The 23222-nt window shown below is 43.4% G+C and overlaps 1 protein-coding gene across 1 annotated transcript in view; it reads right to left on the bottom strand.

Moving 5' to 3' along the window:
- CNPY1 (canopy FGF signaling regulator 1) overlaps positions 1-23222 on the bottom strand; it is a 60009-nt gene that overhangs the window by 2189 nt on the left and 34598 nt on the right. The window contains exons 3-5 of the mRNA XM_009322502.1: positions 21394-21470; positions 20425-20623; positions 19519-19615 (exon numbers count right to left, since the gene is read on the bottom strand). Coding sequence (XP_009320777.1) covers positions 19519-19615; positions 20425-20623; positions 21394-21470 — 373 coding nt within the window. The remainder of the gene's footprint in view (positions 1-19518; positions 19616-20424; positions 20624-21393; positions 21471-23222) is intronic.

Here is a 23222-nt window from a genome sequence, read left to right as displayed (position 1 = left end):
GAGAGTGAGTGAACGGCTGTGTCGTGTTTAGTTGCCGGCTGGGGTTAAAACATGACAAAGAATAAGAAAAATATCACAGTCAAAGCTAGGATAAAATTTAGACATCTCTTGAGGTTCCCCCTGTGATCACCTGCGGCGCGGCGCTCTAGTTAGGCAGAGGCAGCAGGGGGGAAGGCGAGCACGGGTTGCTGCTCGGAGGGACCCCAGCTATGAGCATGGCATGGGCAGAGCAGCCAAACCGTGGGTTGGGGTCTCCTTTGGATAGGTGAATACGTGAGGGGCCAGCTGGGAGAAGGATGCTGGCGGACCCGCTGGGTGTTCCCACCACTTGGCTTAATGACAGCCCCAGCCCGGCCCACAAGGAGCTGAAGAACGCATTCAGTGGTCATGTCTCCAGTGGCTGGAAAGCAATCCAGTCCTGGCCATGCTGTGTGGAAAGCCCTTGTGGTAACTACCCTTGACACAACGTTTTTGCATGAGTATTTCAACATTCGTGGGTGTGATTCCTTGCCAGCACTGAGAGCTTTCCCCAAAGGTATGGAATCCCATCTGTCTTCCAAGGTGAACCAACAGAGAGCAGCTCCAGGGTGAGGGACAACTACCCCATGTGGTCTGCTGAATACCCAGGGGAAACTGGGTTTCTTGCCTGACTCCAAATCATAGCTTGAATCCAGGCTCCCCATAGTACCTAGGGGTGACCCAGACACTGGCCATCCCTGGTGTTTCCCGTCCTTCTCATCCAGCCCTGAACTGCTGGACTGCAGCTCTGACCTGCTCCAGGCAGGACCTGGCTTTGCAGTGATCCCACCAGGAGCACACCATGAGAGAAGCCATATGGCAAACTCTCTGGCATCCCAAGGTCAGTGGAGGGGACATTTTTGTGGATATCGGTCAAGGCAGACACAAGCCGGAGCACTGAGCCCGGGGCAGGCCACCACCCTGCTTGCAGAGCTGTTGCCCGGACAAAGGCAGGTGACAGCAGAGCTCAGCTCTGGCAGGTGACACCACTGAAATTGCAGGCTTGCCAGGCTGAACTCCTACAGCAAATGGACAAACAGCATTAATTAAATTCCAAAAGCACCAGCTTTAATTAACTTTAATGCTGTCCCGGTGCCCAGTAGCACCTCCTACCCCCAGCACCAGGAGGACCACACTGGAGGTAGCACCGTGGCTGCCCGGGTGCCTGGGCATGACCTGGCCGGGTGCCAATGTGGCTGCTGGGGACAGCAGAGCCCACAGCAAAGCTGGCTTTGTCCTCTTGCCCCAGACCCAGCCAACTCCTGGGGGATGTCTCTGCTGAAGCCATTTTAGGGTACACTGGAGGAGGAACTGCCTCACTGCAGGTTAACTTTTCTGGGCACGTCAGCTCCATTGCTTTCAACAGGGCTACAAGCACGGAGGCCCTCACCTTTCTTTTTCCTTAACATGTATCAACGTGCAGTCGATGGGGCCTGGGGTAAGCAGGGGGCTGATGGGTGACGGCAGCCAGCAATAGTTCTTCGCCGCTTTGTAGTGTGCACCCAAGTATTACAAGCCTGGGTCCAATACAAATAAATAATTAAGTGCATCTCCCAGGGCAAGAAAATGAAGACTTGGAGCTGTGGCAAGAATGACTAAGTACGAGACCTCTAGATCTGCAGTGCACGCACGCAGCGTGTGACTGACAGTGGGTTTCTTGCAGCCATCACATCAAAAGACTCCAGAAAACTGCTGTGCCAGGTGTCACCGAGAGGCGAGGCTTTGGCCCTGTCAGCCCTGCCGGAGGAGGGGGCACGATACACCAGGCGGGGGCTGTAACGCAAGCCATGGGACTCGGGATTTTGAGCACCCCTAGGAAACTTTCCTGTGCTTCAGATGGTGCCATCGATTTTAGCATGTTGGTCTTCGAGTGAAGAGGAGGACAAAGGCCTTCCTCTCCCCCAGCCTCACAGGTGGAGGGCTGGCAGCACGTGAACCTCCAGGCAAGAACCCAAGGAAGAAGCCAGTTGTCACCTGTGTCCCCATGGGGCTCCTGGCTCCCTCCGGAGCTGGGTGTCCTCCTATCCCCCACCACAGCCCACCCGCTCATCCTGTCCCACTCCTGGAAGGACTCAGGGCACCCTTATTTCTTCAGAAGCATTGGTGCAAGCCTTTAGAAAGGAGGGAGCTCTAATCCCCAGCACTAAAGATCCTCTCATCATGTAGGCTGCTGTGCAGGGGATGTCCGATGCCTGGGACTGCTGCTTGGCACACGGGGCTCTTGGTAGGCGTGCTGGGAAAATGGATCAGCATAAAAGCCATCCTTTTCCAAAGCATGCCTGGGATGCCTCCTAAATGTATTTCCAATATGTAAACCAGAATGGGGATGGCTGGGGTGTGGGCAGCAAGAAGGCTCTACACACACACCTGTGTGCTCGGCTCGCTGCTACAGAGGGAAGAGGCCAAAATTAGGCTCCCCAAATCTTCACCCATTTCCCTAGCAGCCAGGCTTTTTGGGGCCAGCTGGAGTCTCTGCAGAGACTTCCCCATTTTGGAGAATGTCACCTTTGGAGGGAGGCAGGTCAATGCAGCATGAAACACTCCCAAGACACTGCTCAGGTCTGCACGTTCGCCATCAGCTCCATCATGGGATCATTGTAAAACAGACGCCTGGTATCACTGTTTGAGTTTGCATTTTGGCCTGTTCTTTTCCAACAACCTGAATTTTTCCTCTTCTCTCCCTGTAAGTCAGTTTAAACTTACCTTTTATTTAATTTCCTTTGGGAATCTTAGTTTCTTTTCAATTTTGTAAATAACTTTTCTCACATTTTAGGGGAAAAGAAGAAGTGCAGCCCAGTGTTTTCTGCATCCCTCAGCAGATGCTACACTGCCACCTGCACTACAGTCATGGTTGTTTCGGTGAGGGACAGTCAACACTTTCTTAGTTTTTAACAATTTTGCTAGTGCCAGTTGTTTTTATGAAAAAATCCTTAAAAAGGTCATTCTTGACAAAAAAAACCCCAACAGTACTTAATTTTCCCTGGTACACCTATAGCTCCTCTCTGCTTGTGTGCTCAACTGGTTTGGGTTTTCCCCGCTCCAATTACTGGTACCCCTTGTGTCTTGTGCAGCCCAACTCTAACCCCTGATCCACACCAGGCCTTTTCTCTCTCTTTTCTTCATTCCTCTCATATTTCTTCACTCCTTATGTTTTATTCAGCCTTCTTGACTCTGTCCCAGCCCTTCCCTTCTCTTCTACAGCCTGGCTCCTCCCTAGACTTTCCCTCTTTGCTTCTCCCTGGAGTTTCAGAGCCTTCCCTGGAAAAGGCACAAGCACTCAGCAGGACACAACCGATGCGGAGGGAACAGCGGCAGAGTCTTCATTTCTAGAAGGGGCAGGGACCAAACTTGAGCCCTTTAGACATCCATGAACCTTGGACTACACATTACTGAACGGGTTATGTAGTGTAAGACTGTGCCCCAGCTCTGCCTTAGTTATTTCTCTGTTCTTTGCCTTAGAATCATAGAATCATAGAATCATAGAATCATAGAATCATTAAGGTTGGAAGAGACCTCCAAGATCATCGAGTCCAACCATCAACCCAACAACACCATGCCCACTAAACCATGTCCCTAAGCGCCTCATCTACCCGTCTTTTAAATACTTCCAGGGATGGTGACTCAACCACTTCCCTGGGCAGCCTGTTCCAATGTTTAACTACTCTTTCAGTAAAGAAATTTTTCCTTACATCCAATCTAAACCTCCCCTGGCGCAACTTGAGGCCATTTCCTCTCGTCCTTTCGCCAGTTACTTGGGAGAAGAGACCGACACCCACCTCGCTACAACCTCCTTTCAGGTAGTTGTAGAGAGCGATGAGGTCTCCCCTTAATTCATAAGGCTTCACATGGTGAAGAACATTAATTTGCTTCGAGGATTACACTTCAATAACTTCAAAATTGTCCTTCTGATCATGACCTGGAGGACACTTCTTGGAGGTAACTACCTCCAAAGGAAGCAAGTCTGCAACCTGTCAGTGAAACAGGTACTACAAAATTGCTTTGCCAGAGTGAGCATCACGTCCTCTTGCCATGACACATGGACAACGCTGTGCAGAAGCGTGGCTGGGACTCAAGGTTTGCTAGACCAGAGACCTGCAGAAGAGGTCCCTGCCTCAGGATGAAGACGAGGTGGAAGCCCTTCCTGTGATACAGGCAGGATTAGAAACTAGAAGATACCCACAGCATGATGTGCACAGAAGATTTCTGCTTCTCACTCTCTCCTTTCCCAGGTGGGCTCATCCATGCCACAAACTCCAGAAGACTTGGACTGAATGACCATGAATCCAAGCCACTCCTTGCACCATCAGCTGCACAAGAGAGAGGTGGGTCTTTGCCAGTCAGTCCTATCCTGCCCTCCTTCAGTTTATTCAAGTTTTGACCAGTAAAAGTTGCTATTGCTGGTAACATATTTTTCCAAAGAGGCTGGTACCTTGTTTGAAATAAGAGGTTGTGCCTGTTCGTCCCCAGAAGTGAGGAAACTGGGCCAGAGGAAACTCATCTAGGCAGAGTCAAAGAGCAGCAGCCAGACTGAAACTGGGCTCTTCAGGTTAAAAGTGAGGCTGACAACCTTCCCCACATGCACACACACAAGCAAATTCTTGTCATGGAGGGATAGGAAAGCACTTGTCTGGAGGATTTGTATTAAGTACTCCAAAATACGTGTCCTCCTGACAGTAGGACAAGTGGAAGATGAAATAGTGGGAAGCTGATGAGATTAAATGCAAGTAAGAAATTGTTTTATTCAGAAATTCGTGATATGAATATAAAGTTATTTTTCCTGTCAGAATACCAAATAAGATTATATCAACCAGTAAGATGGGATCTCACAGATCTGATAGCTGTTTTGTGCACTCATAAATACTCTACATCTATATGGAACATGAGACACATTTCCTTAAAAAGTTAGTATCAGTTTCTATTGTATTCAAGCCCTGAGAAAGTAATAAGGAATGGGTAGATAGAAAATAGCCCTATCTAAATATTAATGCTGGATAGCGGTACAGCGATTTACCATATGTCCATCAACATCAATCACAGTCTGGGCTCTAGGTAAGAGGATACAGAAGCTTGGTGCTTCCATTGTCAGACACCTCTGTCTGACACCATTCAATTTTTAGGACCCACAGCTTTTCTTTATGGAAGGACCCGTGTCTTCTGAAGCTAGAAATGTCTCTGTGGCCAAGCTGCTTCTGATCCTAATGATCTTGGGTTTGTTACAGAAGAAGCAGAAGAGCTGGCTGTTGAGATGGAGGTTGTGACGCCAAGTCTCAGAGGCACAAAAAGCAGAACTAAAGTTGAGAAATCCCATTCTTATTGATTTCTGTGAGGTCTCAAGAAAGGACTTCCATCCAGAAGGATTGTCCATCAGGAAGCTTGGAGCCCCCCTATCCTGGAGCAGAGCTGGAAGGACTTTGTGTTTTCCTTCACAAAAGTATGTTTTTTTCAGAACTTTCCTCTCTGTAGGAGAAAGAAGTGGGAAAACATGCTAAAAAAGAGAAAATTTAGCCTGTGTATTCTAGACATAATTAATTCATAATCCAAGATGTAATCCTGAACAACAGCTGCTAGAGATGGGACCTGGTGCTGAGAAGACTGTTCCTAGATCTGGGCACTTGCAGGCTAAGAGAAAGCTATTCATGTTAACATGGACAATGTCCACGAAGTGTCAGTTAAAAAATTCTGCTGATTTGTTCTTAACTTGAACAAGAAAAGCTCCAAATATTAGATGAGTTGCCTTGATTTGGTAATAAAGTTTTATACACAGAACTCAGCTCTTTATATGTTTCTATACAACCCAACTTTTCCAGGAATCATCCATTCTCAAAAAGCCTAAGATAACTCCTACTTTCTGCCTGAAGCATCTCTTAGAATTGCCTTCAATAGTAGAGAATCATGAAAGAGACTGTCCAAATAGAAGAGCTTGGATCTTTTGAGGTGTGTTTTAAATAAACTGTGTGTCCCACTGAGGTTGATGCTTTTCTTATATCCAGATTTATGGAAGTCAAATTTAAAGCATGGCAAATAGCAAGGCTCTTGTGGAAGAAACTGGTGTAGTCAGAAATCTTATTTGGACAATTATTCAATGAGAAAAACTCTTTCTTGTAACCACGTCAGGATGTTGGGTTCATTTCTCCTTTGGGGGTATCGAGACTAAGTTCAGGCAAATCTCTGAAATTTTCCTGGTATAAAACAAGTCTCAGCAAGAAGAGAATCAGGCATTTACAGCATTTAGGAGAGTGATATGAATGTCACAACATGTGCCACCTTTCCCTGCAGTGTCCGTGGAACTGGAAGAGAGTATACACTACCTGAAAGGTGTTCGGGATACCTTCTGGAGATGTTCCCATAAACGTTATCCAAACAGAACCTTCCATACAAAGCTGTGGCTTATACAGAGTTTAAAAAGCCTGAAAGCATTGCTGTAAATGGTAACTCACTATGAGGATCTGAAGAGATAATATCAGAATAACTCTGGTGGCTCCAGACCACACTGCTGTTATGCAATGCTCTAGCTACACACAAGTTATATCCCAGGTACCACCAAACTTTAGCTAGATGCTTTTCTTCCTTAAGTCATCCCATAAATAAACCACCATCAGGACAGGTCTGCCATGAGATCATACAACCACTCCTCACTTACAGCTTCTGACAACTGGAATTGTCTGGAAAACAATTCCCCCTGTGTTTTTCATGTGCTTAGAAGTCATTCTTCCTAATTTCTTGCACAGTCAAGACAGGATCTTGATCTCTGTCGGTAGCAGTATTGTCCATGCAGACACCAACTTATTGTGAGAGCCCTGCTAAGGAAGTGTAACCTACCTGCCTTCCTGAATACAGCCATGAAAAACTCAGCTTCCTGTCGAGGTAAACAAATATTTTATTAAAAACGGTTGTCATATAGAACTAAATCCCGAAGCTGTGAAGTATAAAAGAGGCTTTCAAGCTGACTTTCCTTGAACTGTGGCAGCTTAAGTCTTGTTGCCATTGCTGAAGCTCATCAGGAAATCATTTGAAGGGCTCAAAGGTTAAGAATCTGTGTTTTCATCTGGACACAAAGGTGAAAGATCAGATGGCTGATCTCAGCTATTTGTGTTTTGTCTTTTTATCATCATCTTCAAATGAATCAAGGAGCTGTTCATTCAGTTTCATGAGGGCAAGACTTTCTTAGACGTATCCAGGGTTGTTTACAGGCTTTTCAGGAGGGATGGACGACCCTTCCTGAAGAGAAACAGCCAGAGCTGGTGATATTCTTTGTTATTTCTATCACAGCAATATTTCAGGAAGCCCCTGAAATTAGACAGCCCATGATGTTAAGTTTTGTTGCTACACATAATACAAAACATGAGCTCTGCCCTTACTATTCAAAGAAAGACAACAGGTGGATAAAACAATCAGATCGGACTGAACGATGGAGGAGGAGAAAAATGAAAAAAGATGAAAAGCAAGAGGGAAAGATTTTTTTTTTAAAGAAGATACAGTCTCTGAATATAAAACAGAGCAACTGCAGAGCAACTCAGCAGACTGAGCCCTGCACACCCATCAGAGAAGATAAGCCTGGAATCTCTCAAATACAAAACTCTGGAGTAAATCCTGAGTTCCCCCCTGGGAACTTCAGGTCAAACGATGGCCAGCCCCAAAGTGCTCCACAGGAGCATTGCAGTTGATGCAGGAGCTGCAGAGAAACATGGAGGATGCGCAAGAACATGTAGCAATGGCCATGGCCACCCCACTGGTGCTGCGGCTGCTGGGTCTGCATCTCCGCCCGGAGCAGAAATGTGCTTGAAGTTAAGCCACAAAATATGTGCTTGTTCCTAGAAGCTGAAGAACATCTCCCACCACAGAGACTTTGCAAAGTCAATGAGAGGTGAGTGACTGCTCATGCCTACAGCACGTGTCTCCTGGTGTCCCAGCCTCTGGCTCTCACTAATGAGAGAGCAACTCTCTCTTATTCCACATGTGATACTCCAAGGCTCTTCCCCAATACCTATAAAACCCTCCACAGGGCAGCAGCTCTGGGCAGAAAGAAACAGACTGAGAAAATCCCCTTTAAGGAGAAGCAGTCTTAACGTAAAAAGACTCCTCCACGGAGAGAAGATGCAACTTTCTCATTCCTTACAGGCTCTGGGTGGGAAAGGGCTGCAGGCAGATAGATCTTCATGTCTGTCCCTCTTTTGAACCTGGAAGACAGCAGACAGGTGGGTTTCCTGAGAGCTTAAGGATTGACTGTACAGGAGAAGCAAAAATATGGGGAAAACAGAAGCATCGGTCATTTTGGGGAGATGAGGCAATATGACACCAGGATCTACCCTGTGCACCATGCTATGCTATCGTACGAGAAAGCCTCGCAACCACAAACCTCCTCGAGTTCACATCTTTCCCAGCTGTTCCTGCTGCTCCCGAGTGTCCCCAGCACAAGGGTGGCTCAGCCCAGAAGGTCCTCGGCTGTCATCCTTCAACATGCTGCCCTGAAATGTCCTGGCTGTGCTCAGCACCACCAGGTTATTTCTCAGCCTAGTTTCAAGCAGCTACTAGAGCCCTGACATTCATTACAGGAAAAAGCCCGTAAGTGAAGAGATGCCACTAGTCACCCTGGAAAGCAAGCACAACTGGGGAAACTGTGTCTGGTGGGAATGAAGACCAGTAATCCAGGTAAACTGTGACCGCCCATTGTGCTGCAGTCCTCCTCTCACCTGGGCCAGTGTAATCGAGGGCTTTGAAAAGGAAAAAGAAAGTCTTGATTTTGGTGCAGCATGCCACAGACAACCTTTCAATGCAAAGTTTCATGATAGCTTGTACCATGGAAATATAAACATCATTATAATAACTAACAATAAAAGCAATGCATGTCTGCAACCCAGTACCTACATTGAGTTAAGTAATGTGGTGCAGCAAATCAGGAGTTGGACAAGGAATGAGGACGTGTGATTTCTAGGCCTGTTTCTGCTGAATTTTGTCTCTACTCCTTGTTATTTTAAGTTGCGTGTAAAGATACTTATGCACCCTGGTAAAGTGCCTTGGCATGTTCAGGTTGCTCTGATGGAAAGCACAGTCAAAGGCTGTATGAAAGATGACTCAGGCTCAGAAAACACCAAATACCTTGAAATTCCTTTTATGGTCTTACCTGGTCATGCAAAGTGAAGCCTTTGAAAATCAAAGCAAAATTACCCCGAGAAAACCAACTTCGCATATTCCCACTGCCTGGGATTCAGGTGTCATCGCTGTCCTCCCAGGCTGCACCATCCCCAGGTGACCACGAGTCCCTCTGCTCCTGTGTGGGTGTAAGGTACGGCCAGGAGGGCTCTGGGAGACACGGTGGCAACTGCTCTGGGTGAGCAGTGGCAACCCGGTGCTGCTCCTGTGCTGCTGCGACGCTGATGCCGGCTGGAGCTCAGCCCCAATCGCAGGAATTAGCAGAACCGATCAACACGTGCAGGCAGATAAATACAGTCCTGCCGAGCGCCAAGGATTTCTGAACTCTCACTTTTTGCTCATGTCACATTTAATACGGGGGGGAAAATTTTTTTTTTTTTTACCATTTGAGAAACATTGCCATATCGAAATCTTTTTCTTTCTTCCTTCATTAATGTCTGTGTCACCTCAAGGGTTGTTATAATTCCTTATTGGCTGCTCTTCCAGAATTTGCTTTAAGAAAACTTCAGCTAGTTTTGAATGCGGCTGCAAGGTTAACAAGAAATAGAAAATGTCACGAACATGCTGGATATATATCCCTTCTGCTTCCCTGCCACTAAGCCAGCTTTTCATAAAGTTTGAAACCGATATTAATATTTAACTTTTAACTCACAAGATCTTTCATGGTCTCAGCTCTGCTTAATTAGCTGACATTTAGCTCCCTCTATTCCACAGCACACACCTAGGAGTCCTTGGGTACTGGTTTATTAACATTCCCCAAAGTAGATTGGAGCAGGCGGTTACCAGAACCTTTATCAATTGCTCCCAAAGGCGATGGAATTTATTGCTGAATGCCATTAAACCAGCCAGGTCTGTAAATATGGTTAAAGGCACGAAGACACCCTTGTTTTCCAAAGCTTCTCGCTCAGTTTAAATGAGCTTTGTGAATTGGTCCCTCTCTTTTTCTTACTCTTTCGCACAGCCTTGTTGAAGCACTCCTAAAGAAAGACTCTGTATTAACCTATATTGCATTAAGCACAGTTCTGCTGTTAATCAACGCTCTTACAGCGATGTACGCTGCTACAGCGCTGCTCCGGCAGACACGGCTTGCGTGGAAGTTGCCGAGCGTAGCAACTCCACCTTGCATTTATTTGGTAACCTTTCACACTCTTCCCTTACTAAAAGCTTTCCTCCTTTTCATCCAGCCTCAGAAATCCCCTGCTCAGACGATATAAGGTGTAGGTGCTGGTTTTACATGTACACTGTGCCCACAGTAACGTACCAAGAGCATTTCTCCCCTCGCTCCCTTCCCTACCCCTGGCTGGTCTCTTACGGCCACCTCCACCCCTCTGCTGGCAGAGGTGCTCCTGCCCAGTGGGTAACTCCAAGATACTTGTCCTCAGAGTAACCGTATCCATCCCAGCACTAAAAGTAAGGGCAATTTTCAGAGACCGACATAATTTAAGATCACTCACAACTCCGTAACCGCAATACTAATTACCTACTTAAGCCTCCAGAACAAAGTATGCTGTACTTGGATGTGTACGCCATAATTACGAGGTATTCCTCACTGCTCCTGCCATAAGACACATTAATAGTATTTCATTTAATACGTATCTGGCTCTCCTCATTTCTGGTAAACTTAACATGCATTAGGAACCCATACAAGTGAATATTTTGCTTATAAAATTCTAACATGCTTGTTCTTTATGTCAATGAAACAGTGACAAGCAATATGCATTTTCTAAAAACTGTATTTTGATGAAGCTATCACAGTACGAGCAAATGTCAGACCACAAAGACAAATATGAATAAAAAGTATGACTAGTTAGTGAACAACCTTGTTTTAGGACTTATCTTAGTAAATAAAGCGTTGCTCTTGCCCGTTCAGGATCTTGCTTCATCCATTTTTGGTTCCTCAATGAAATGAATTTAGTGACCTCAACTCTTTCAGCATAAGCCACATTTGAAATAAAATCTGTCGCCAGGAAAGTGCTCTTCGCCTGGTATATTTGGCAAGGAAAATGAAATAAACCATTTTAAACAAAATGTATTAGCAGTCCTCACAAACTGGGGACCCCCAGTCTCCCCAGGTCAAATGTAACAGCTCTATCCCAAGTCAACAGACTAAAGCTACTTGCTCTGGGCAAGGATCTGGTCCTCCTTTCTTAGAAACGACCTTCACATTTCTGTTGCATTGGCAAAAAGGTTCGATCATGCCTTTGGACACATCTCTGACTTCATCAGAGTAGGGTGAGATAAATAAGGGAGAAAAGACAGGGTCTGAAGTCAGGACATAGTTCTCTGATTTTCCATATAGGTTTTGAGATGCTGATCTCTTGGAGGGAACTGAGGAGACCAGCTGAGAAGAGCTATATAAATATCTGGATAGATGGGATCCCAAGCAGGTCAGGTCAGGTCATGTCATGTCATGTCATGTCATATCATTTTACCTAATCTGCTAGCTCACAGAAGATAAAACAGGTGAATCCTTTTTTAGACAGAGCACTGAACGCAAGATGAGTTTGGCCTCACAAAGGGGCCTCACAAATTTTAAGTTTTCTTCTCAGTATCTGCTTCAATAAAGTGATAGTGAAACAATCTGAGTATTTACCCCAAAAGATAAATACCCCAGGCTGGTGACAGTACATATCACATGTGGTCCACTACAGCATTGTTCCAGTTGCACCCAAGTTACACCAGGATAAGACTGGGGTGATACAGGGATGAATCTGGCCCGTATCTTATCTTTGATGCAAAAAGGAACATATAGAAAGATCCTCTGGTAGTTTTTCAGTGTGAAATTCAAAGGCAGAATGTAAATGTGCAAATTATACCTTAAAGAAAGACCTTCTTTCCGAGGGTCGTATATCAATACTATCATCCAGTAATGTTTTCTCAGCATAAACCACACTAACCTCCGTGGTTGAAGGCTTGCATGGAGCACGGCACTAGAGGACTTGATGCTCAGTAAAACAACCTGGCCAGGTAGTCAGGAGCTCTTTTATATCATGATTGTGATCAGTTTTGAGGGCATACCAAATAAAGTACAAGACAGCACTAAAATTTTAAAAAGACAGAGAAGAAAACTCTAACATACCTGCCTGAAATAATTTACCAGTCACTGTTACAGAAAGCACATAAGTTCCCTCTAATTATAAAAAAAAAGGAAAAAAACCCGAGAAATCACTCTCTATTGCCATCTTGGTTTGTTTATTTTGGTCTTTTGATAATGGTCGGCCACTTGCACTATGCTGTTCTCCTGGATAATAAATTTTATTTGTTGCTTTCATCGGTTTTTCATGTTGAATGATAAAAAGAGGATGCTAGAGACAGGGAAAATATTTTTAAATTCAGGGAAAAAAAAGATATGATTAAAAATAAGGTGAAAATTAGCTACACTTTGAAATAGCTGCACAGATTCCCAGCACCTGTGTCCCTTTTATATGACCTGGTAATATATGTTTTTTAAACACGCTTTGGGCCAAATCTGTCTTTTCTGTCCACTCAAAAAACAACAGATTTCACAGAATGGAAATGGGAGGGGAATCCAAACCTTTCCCATTAGTTTGATATGTATACGTATCAGTTTTGTACATAATGTATAAGAAACACATAAAAATATTTCCTGCTCTTGGAGTTTACACGGAGCCAGCTCACTGTAGGTTTTGCATATGAAGTGAGCTCAGTATCTATACTGAAGACCCCATCTCAGCGTAAATTGGCCATTTGGAAGCAGAACGAAGTAGTAAGAGAGTTCAAATATTTGAAAGTTTCTTTAAAAATCAGTGTTTACATACACATGAAAGAAGGTGTTGAATTGGATTAAGTGTGAAGAAAGTCTTCCTTAAATACTGAAGGCATTTCCTTTTTCTATAGTATAGCTGCTCCACGATACTCAAATTATAACTTTGACGAAGTATTCTGCAAAATTGGTCTGTCAGTAGGATATGGCAGAAAATATTGCACCCCGAGCAAAAACTTACGAGTCTTTTTAAAAACATTAAGCCAGACAACAGATCCTTGTGTAAAAGATTTAGGGGACCAGATGTTAAACTGCTGTAAATCAGTATTGCTCCAATGGCTTCTGTGAAGCTCCAACAATTTACACTCACTGAGGGATGGACTGTGTTACTGTTGAAATATTTAACTTTACAAATATTGCAAAAATCTATAAATAAACTTTAAAATTATGTGACACATATTAACAGATTTTTAATCAGTGTGGGGCTTTTTTTCCACAATAGGATTCATCATTTTATATTCTTCAGTGGTTACTCAATCTGCAGTAAAGGTGACAAATGTAATTTTAGAATTTTTTTTTTGTTATAAAGCTTACTTTTTCTCTAAATATTTTACTGCTTTGAATGAACTATCCTTGTTACCTTAAAACCACAACTAAGTAGTTAAAGTCTTTTTAAACAGTGCTTTCATAGAGTATTGGAGCCCGAAGCAGATATTCTCCCACTTCATCTTCCGGGGACACAACGACAACCTGAACTGAGTCCCAGCTCTGGGTGAGATTTATGACTGAATATTTTATACTGATTAATAAATATTTTGGACGAAAAAAAACCCCAAAGATGAAAGGCATAACCCCTGTCGGGAATATTTTGATGTTTTTTTGCCATTTTTTCAGCAAGAAATCTTTCATTTAAAAAAGTTATTACACTAGTGGTGCTCAGGTTGAGTGAACATTTATATTGGGATCAGTAGGACTTTGATATGGAAATTTTAAAGGAATGGCTTGTTTTAAGGAAACTACACACATTCCACTAAGTTATTTCGCCTTTAAAAGGAGAAATATTTGGAAAGCTTCCCGTCGCCATCTCAACAGCAGCAATAGAAACTTAGCAGCTCTTAGCTATAAACTCTTTTCTAGTGCAGAAATACAGATGAATTGATCATCTGTTAAAACAAACACATGAACGTGAAAAAATAATAGGTTTATTGAAATTATCTTAGTTATCTTTTTCTGCTGGAGCAGGAGGCTCGGTTTTTACAGACTCTAATTCTGTTACAATCAGGTGTTGATTTTGTGAAAATTGGCACAACTGAGATGAATACCTCGGGGTAAATAAAAACCTGAACACAGAATTGAGGTCAAATAGCCAGCTCCCCGTTAAACTCCACATTTTCACCAAAAACTCTGCACGTTTCATTTCAAAATACCAGAAATAGGAAACCAGTTAAAATAAAAAAAAAAAAAGAAAAAGAAAAAAAAAGATTAGGGAATGTGAGCACATTTAAAGATTAAAAGTAGAAAATACGGGAGATATTACAATGGCAAGAATTGATTATACAAGAAAAAAAATGGCATTTTCATCTTACTTCACTCTGAAATGAGGAGCTGAACTCTTCTATAACCCTGTGTGAGCATCAGCCTCTGCAGAGGTGCCTAAAGAAGGAAAAGTTCCCTGTGATTTACTGATGTGCTGAACAGTAACACTTTGCTGAAAGTACCTGTTTCTTTAATAAAAAATATATATTTTTTGAACTAGAAAAAGGCAGGTTTTCTTCTTGAAGCACTTCCACCACTGAAAGTGTTAAGGTGAAAATTAAAGCACATTAAACTACTTTTGCACAATAAATCAGAAAGGAGGAACAGCGTGAGGCATAACCATGACACACTGATAGTGAGTCAGGCTTTTTTAGATGTAGACTTCAAAAAAGAGCAAGAAGGATTTTTAAGAAATGGAGTAAAGCAATCTATTCTCAATTCCTGCCCTCAGACGTGTTAAATAATTCAGGGTCTGACTCTTCCCTTACAGGGGACGGACACGACCCGTGCATCCCCACACAAGGTGGCATTTTTGCAAAGCCCTGAAAACTCTCGCTCATTTTAATTGAAAAATTATCCCACAACGCCGGGGTCTCTAATGATTTTCACATCACATAAACACAGTTTATGGAGAAATAGTTGCTAGAAACCCAAGTCAGGAAGCACCCAAGCTCTCGTGGTCAACCTGCTGCTGCCCAGGTGGGTTTGACATCTGGCTTTGGGCACTTGCTGGTGCTCCCGTGGATGGGGCTGGCCATGGGTCGGCCTTGGAGAACAGACCCCAGCATATTGCACCCCAAGAAAAATTTAACTACACCAGTAAACATAGAAAATATCCCGTCTCTCTCTCCAGAGGGGCTCACATTAGTGTTTAAATTCACTTTCCCTTGTCTTCCCAGTATAATCTTGTTGCTGCAGCTAAAATCTGGGATTTTTTTTAATCAAACTTGGTATTTTAAAACAAGGACTGTCACGGCCCAGTTCTTTAATAAACCCCACCGATATGGATCCTTCAATCCCTTGTAGTGTTCAGGGAAATCTGCGCTCACAGATCCTATTGCAGGGCAGGGGACTCAAAGGCTAATCTCTCTCTATACTGTTCTTTTTCCTAGTTGCACGGGGAGAAAAATGTGAGAAAACATGTAATTCCAGGGTACTGTGGCAGCATTAAACCACAGCTTCGTACCCCATATATTGCCTTTATTAACCATAACCTTGCAGAGGGTATTAAGGCAAATGGTAAATGGTTTAATGGCAGTTTAATATTCTGCACATACCCATAACAGACATTTTAGTTGCTTTTAATTGATGTAGCTGCTAGCTTTGTTAAACTCTCCAGGAGAGTAGTTCTCACTGGGAACGAGCTTCCTAGAAAGTATCAGTTTGCAAAAACACAATAGTTTGAGCGATAATTGTGCAGAAAGAGGCTTCTGGATTTCTTTGCAGTTGAATAAGAGCGTTTTGTTTCACTTTTGTATAACTCAACATTGGGTGCCTAAATTATAGTCAAACTTTCCAAACAGCTAAATAAAGAAATACATGGGTTAAGTCACTTTTAAGATAAAATGGCAACTGGAAGATTTTAGTCAAACAGAACAATTTTACAGCTGTGAGCACATTAAAAAAAAAAAGATGTAGGAGAAGTCCTGGCGTTACTTAAACAGTAGCTTTCAGCACTCATAAAAGATGTGGTATTAAATTATTTTCCACTTATAAATCAACTGGCCCTGGTCTATACATTAGCACAAGCTTTAGCTGGTTTCTGACTTCTTACTGGTCTTTGCATAACTCCATCTAACCCCGAATGAAATGCTGCTGGCATGGCACTGAACCCCAACTATCGCAACTGAAAATATATATATAACCAGAAAGAGCACATAGAAAATGATGGCAATCAGCAAAGAAAATTAAAGGGCTCTCCAATTAAAAAAACCTCTATTATTCCATTGGTCCAACCGGCAACCGCACCTCCTGTTTGGGGGGGATAAAAAAAAAAGGGTAGTCTCCTTGAAAATTAACTTTTAGATTTTTTTAAGCTTGTAAAAATAGTAGAGGATCTGAAGGTGTGTCTCAGCAGGTTTTGCCTGCCCGTCTAGCGCTGAGACTTTTTGCGTGATCAAAGAATACATGACAGCGAACGGATCTATGCTTGTAAATATCAAACAGTTTGATCATGCTAAAAGACTTTATTGAAGTTTCCCACTTTTTAACCAAAAAAGAAACATCCATCTCCAGTACCCACAGAAAAGGGGCTAGTATGATATTAGAATGAAAAAAAGTACTAAATGTGACTTACGGATAAGGGGTTTTCTTCCTATAATATGAGACTTCCATTAATGTCATGTTTGTAGGCTGAGAGGAAACTGCAACCCTTATAATTTTACCATAGCACAGTATAAAAAGGGTTTGATTACACCAATATTAATAAGTCCGCAACGGGCCACAAGAAATAAGCCACGTTCACGTACGCAGCCTTCTAAAACGGAATTAAATGCATAATAATGAAATGAATACACCACTGGCTTCCCGCCCCCCCCTCCTGCTTTACGGTGAAATCCACAGCATCAAAATCTGCAACTGGCCCGTGGAGAGGTTTTCTATACTATTTCTGTCGCTTAGTATGATAATTTGCGCCCCCCCCCCCAAAAGTTAAAAATGCCATTCTGAATGAACTCATGGAGCTCTGAATAAAAAGAGCCAATAATTTACAGTAAGATGATAAGAGTTTAATATTGCTTTAATATAACGTATTAATGAAAATTGCCATTGTAAGATAGATAAGACTTAATAATACAACTCTCATTGTGTTCTGTGAGTTGGAGGCTTTGGTAAGTTACATGTTAGTGCTGCGTGGCTGGCGTGAATCCTGACACAATTTCGAAGGCTTGCCGTTTCCAGTGCCACCAGAGCCTGAATTTATTTTCCCTGGAAAAATCCAGGCAGGCACTTTCCTGTTCTTTCAGGTATTACTGTGCTCCTCTGCCAGCTCCTGACTGCCGCAGAGTTAATGGAAATATTTTCATTATTTTTAATGCAATTTAATACATTTATTTTCATCCCACTTTATACGTAGAGCGAATCAGCTTAAAAAAAAGTCTCTGTGGCTTTTTTTAGTCTTTATTCTTTAACATACTGACATTTTTTAAATGGGCAATGGGGCGATGCGGGGAATGGCAGATTAATTTCTTGCCCTTATTTTTATGCCAGTGTAGCTCAGCATCGCTCTGTAGTGTTCCTGCCACTTTTGCAAGCATCTTATATTTGCAACAATGAGGGCTTATACTTCTGTTTATTAAACGGCAGCTTGTTTATCTGTGCTAATTGCCAGGAAGAAAATGAAACTTCTTGCCTCTCTGTGGACCACTATTTATAGTTAGGAAGAGCAGCCCTGCATGTATGCAGGGGGGTATTTGTGTGAATGAGGCTAACGTGCGGTTACAGCAATCTCTTCTGCCAGAAGTGAGGAAATCGGTTTGTTGATGTAAGCAGTCTGGATGAGCACACAGCGTGGGTTTTAAACCCAAAATGTGATTTCAAAGGGGAAAAAAAAAAGCTTTTGAGCAGATCCATGAAAAAAAAAAAAGATATTTTTAACAGCATGGGCTTTGATATGAATATTTTGCGTACACCTTTGGCAAATATTTTTGTGGTATTACTGAAGACGCACAAACCTGCAATTTGTTCTCCAAAAGGGTTAGAGGCTGCTATGAGGGGAGCCAAGGAGGAGAGGGGATTTATCCCAATCTCCTCTTCTCTGAGAAAATCTCTCTGGAAGATGATGATTTTTCTACATTATCCCACAGACCCTTCTGGGTTTTGTTTCTGAAATGCCCAGAAAGTTTTCCTGTACAAGTCCCGCTACCAGAAATCCTGCCGTCCATTTTGGAGGAAGTACGTTGTTTTCAAAATAATTTGTTACTCGGTGTGTCTGCCCTTCTGGCATGACAGAGAGTAGCTCCGTCATGGCAGATATAACAAATAAGAAATATTTGTAAAAAAATCAAACTGTTCTGGAAAGTTTATTTTTTGGAAATTATTTGTCTGCACAAATAGAGAACTTTCTGTCGTTACAGACGGAGTTCTCCAGTGCTCTGGACTATGCTTTTTCAATAAGTATTAAAAATACACCGATGCTTTAAAGTACACAAACTTATTTCTATGAACTTCTAGTGAGTCAGCTTTCACCAACTTCTAGTACTTTTTATGGGCTCTGTTTCTTACATCCCAAATAATGCTTACAGCCTTTAAATCTCAAAAACACACACCAATGTTTACAAGCGTTGATTCTGAGATAAATATTTTCATGCATGTTCTATCACTAAAGGCAGCAGGTTGAGGAAGGATAATTCAACATCATTTACAGTCTCATAGTACTTAGTGGCTTAAGTGATGTGCTTTTTAGATTCAGAAATTAATATAAAGTTAAAAAAACCCAACACTGAAAACGAGGGCAACAAATAGAGGAATGGAGGAAGATTTTAAATAAGCTATAATTAAATTTTGGAAGCATTTTCTTACTTTGTCAAGATTGAAGAGAGGCCTTGCTTATTTGAAATTATATATTTTACAGAGAAAGAAGACATTCATAAAATACATCCTCCCTAGTAGGTGATGGCGGTGGGCTGGCCAGTCCTTCTAAGGACAACTCTTGTCTGATGGCAACGAAGAGTTCATCTAAAAATGAACGGCACATTTCTAAACCTGCACTTTCACGGCTCACAGTTCAGCTTAGTGGCTGCAATTAGCAATTAGATGGGAGAAACAAATGCCTGTATTTTGTTGCAAGAGGGTTAGTTTCATTTCTGACTTGGAAATGACAGTGCAGACACATAAGGAGCAAAAAATCATGTAACACCAGGAGGAAAACACACCGCGTTAGCTGGGATGCTCAAATTATGCTGCATTAATATGCACAAAGGAATTAAAAGAACTAAAAGCCTTTAAAAAAGGGGTGTTTTTTAAAAAGTCATGTAGTGTCATTGCTTATTCAACAACAGCCCACTTCTCCTCCAAAGCAGTACGCTGGGTTTGAAAAAAAACCCAACCCCACACCGCTGTAGAGAGAGCACATGTTACATCAGACACAGTACCTGATTTTTCACTGCACAGCTTGTCAGCTAGATAGTCTGCCTCTTGGGCGATAAGTGAGAATATTTCATCTTCATACTCTTCTACGATACTTTCCCACTGTAAGGATGAAAAAAAGGAGGATACTCGTACTGTGCTTTTTTTTTTTTTTTACCTAGAAATAAGCAAGGCGGTTGTGGTGCTGCGGCGAGGAGCTCCCGGCTCGCTCCGCTCCCTCTGCCCTACGCAGCGCAGGGATGAATGGGGGCTGCCTGAGAATTAATGCTACCAAATATTACTTAAACTTTATGCCCAGCCTCACTCTTGTTTTACAACCACATTCACGGGTTGGGGGGAAAACCCTTCCAAAAGGCATTTCACTTGGTTAGGGACCCCCCACCCCCCTTTTAACATGGACTCAGCGAGGAGGCACTCGAAACTTAAATAAAACAAGCCCAATTTGTATTCTGATATTAGTGGTCACGATGTGCAATAAATACAGCTCCCTGACCATGCAGATGCAGCTCTGGTTTCACTATAGATAGAGCAGTCGCCAGCAATGAGCTGCCGAGCCCCCCCCTCCCCCAGTATTAAGGGAGCTGCTAGTAATTCCCCTCGGTGCCACAAAATGGGTCTCTGACCCCCTGGGAAGGGTGGAGGAGCATGGCTCTGAGGGGGTGCACCATCCAGCCTGGCGTCTGGCACCTTTTAGGAAGCCTGGGTGCATGTTAAGAGGCAATTCCTGTCCCCCAAAATCCAGACTTCAACCCATAAACAAGGGGTAGCCCTTTAACATGGGTGGAGAAAAAACATACTGAAATAAAATCTGCTTGCTGGAAGTCGTGCTCAGTACACACACACACAAAAAGGCCCTTTGCTGTGCTTTGCTAAAAAACGTCAAATCAGTATCTGCCAGGACATGCAATAACCCCGAGCTGGCGGTGACCGAGGCAGAGCTGCTGCCTGTGCTCCTCGCCGGGAGCTCCGGCCCTCCGAGCGTGCACGCTGGCTCGCTTGCCTGCCTCTTTCAAGTCTCCAACTGCTTGAAAGGCCACGGCCAGCACAACCCCATGGCTTTTTTTGGGGTCTTCGGGTTGTTTTTTTTTTTTTGCACGCTTTCCATGAGAGCTAAAAAAAAGACGACCGCAAAAGCATTAAAAAAATATACATATATTTGAAGAAGGTGCTGGCATGAAGCCAGGCAGATCACCTCAGCGTTTTTAGCAGAATTAGCTGAGAAAAATCCATCCCTACGCCACGAGGCCTAAGAAAAAAAAGATGACAACCCTCCCCTCCTCCTCTAATTTGTCCATAAATATTTGAAACTACTTTAGTAGCAATCTGGATTTTTAGCCACTAGTACAATTCCCTTATTTCCCACACATAAATCAACAGAGATCTTTTTCTGGGAAACGCTGATTTATATTTAATCACTTAGAAAAAAATTCCCCAAATAAAATGTAGTTTTGAACTGTTGGAGTTTAGGAAATTTGTAACGTATAAAGCATCTGGTATAATCCGTGGGTTACTTCTGCAAGTGACGTGCCTTTTGTAAGTGCTTTATTCATATTTATGAAGCCCTAAATAGATCCAAATACGTTTCTAAATAATGTTATAAAGCATCTGACAAAACGCAGTGTTATCTCCAAATACTCAGCTGGTTTCTGCGAGGAGCCAGCACAGAGTAGGTTAAAGTATGGCAAGAATCTTAAAACAAGGCACGATCTGTATGAATTTCCTAGTGATGAGAAAGAGTGGGCACACTGACACAGCTTTTGCTGGAAAATAAAAGGTTACTCATTCGTTATGTTGGCTTACTGCAAATTTCAACGGTTTGTAAGCATCAGATTAAACCCCCAATTTTTTTTTAAAGTCTGCGTAGATTTTTCTCTTCTTGCCTAGGAGCAAATCTCTCCCATCTCCTTTTCTGTCCCAACAACTCTGTTAAGTTGCTCTCTGACTTTGCTAAAGGAACCTCATGGAGGCAAAAATTGACTTTTTTTGCTTATTATATTACGAACCCCCCCCACTTCATACAGATAATGCCTAGTTAGATCGCGGAAAGAGAAAAAGAGCATCCCTCTCGCTATGTAGAACTGTTGACACATTACATTACACACGTAATTAAAAACGTCAGCTCCAGCTAAGGTGGCCCTGGAGAACCTGCGCAGACCCTTCCAGCTCACACCCAACGCGCCCCTCGCACCCCTCGCCCTCCTCCAGAAGCCAGTCGCCCGGTTTGAAACCTCCCGGCAGCCCGAAGAGACCGCGGCGAAGGGAGACGGCCGCTGGCGGCGGATGTTTCGGGCCATGAAAGCCCTTGGCGCTCCAGCCACTTGTTTCTCTAGTTGAAGCGGAGTTTGCAAAAGTCCCGGGCTTTCAGTTGTTGCTCTGTCTTTTAGCCGCTGCTCGCCAGCTCAGATGCAGCTGTTTAATACCTCCCAGGGGTTTTGTGCGGAAAATAATAGCTTACAAAACCTAGCTTCTCCCAGGTTCTACTATTTCAGCTTTATTTCCGAACAGCTGGTCCGTGTCTTTGTCCATCCCCTTCCCTCCCGGCCGCGGCGAGAATTTGGCAGGAAACCTCCGGCCGCTACCTACGCCCCGAGAGCCACCACCGCTGGCGGTGGGGGTCAAAGAGCAACCCTCGCCCTTGGAAACGGGGACAAAAAAAAAAACCCCAAACTTCGCGCCCCGTCTAGACAGGTCAAGGTGCAAGATGCTCCTCTCCCTGTTGCGTCTTCCGGAAAGGGGCGTGAACCGGAGCCAAGTGCACAGCAAACACCCGCGCCGCATCCCTGCCCCTTTAGAAGACTTCTTTTTTTTTTTCTTCTTCTTCTTTTTCTCTCCACCCTCTGCTGATCAAAGTAGGAAGTTTTCATGACAACCATAGTCAAAGGGCCTGCATCGCAAATGAACTCGATTTCGGCGATGTTGATATATCCCGGCTCCATTGTCTCTTTTCAGACACAGTATGAACCCTTCCGGTCTCAATGATTACATTACAGAAGGACTTTCACATGTGGGCTTCATTTGCACAAAGGGGTTGCCTTGCTTCACCACCATCTGGCCACAAATCAGATAAATAAAGGCAGGAGAATTAAAATTAAAGCTTAGAGGGGTTTTTTTCTCTCTCTCCCCCTTCGTCTTCTTCTTGCGCCGGGGCCCATTATGAAATTCCTCCCTCCCCCAGTCACATTCTGGATGGAGAGACTACTTTTTATGGAACCTGGGAAAAGCAAAAAAAGTGCCTAAAAAAAAGACCAGAAAAAAAAAAGACAAAAAAAAAAAGGCTGGGAAAAGCAAAAAAAGGCCAAAAAAAAAAAGGACAAAAAAAAAAAAAAGAAAAAGACTGCAGTCTTTCACTCCCAACCCTGTTTGGAGGGCAGCGTCACCTATTTTTACAGCAAAGACAGGCTCGTACAAAACCACAATCTGCTATCAAAAGTCAGTCTCATCCACTGGCATGCAAATATTTTTTTTCAGGAAAACACAATGTCTCACAAGCCAAAAAAAAAAAGCTGGTGGAGGCGGAAGGCGGTGGCAGAAGTTGTGTTCGAAACTTGTGCTCCAAACTCCGCTGCTTCTTCCTCCCGTCGGGGTGGGGAGTGCAGAGGCTCAGGCAGCACTCGGCACACGGCAACCGCTTTCCCCCCCCTCCAAAAAAAGAAATACGTGGCAGTTTCTGAAGGTAGAAAATAAAATAACCTGCAAGCGCGGGAGGAAG

The sequence above is a fragment of the Pygoscelis adeliae genome, unplaced genomic scaffold (assembly GCF_000699105.1).
Source record: "Pygoscelis adeliae isolate BGI_AS28 unplaced genomic scaffold, ASM69910v1 Scaffold123, whole genome shotgun sequence".
Classification (NCBI taxonomy): Eukaryota; Metazoa; Chordata; class Aves; order Sphenisciformes; family Spheniscidae; genus Pygoscelis; species Pygoscelis adeliae.
Note: the sequence above shows the minus strand (reverse complement) of the source record. Positions and strands in the feature narration are given on the sequence as shown.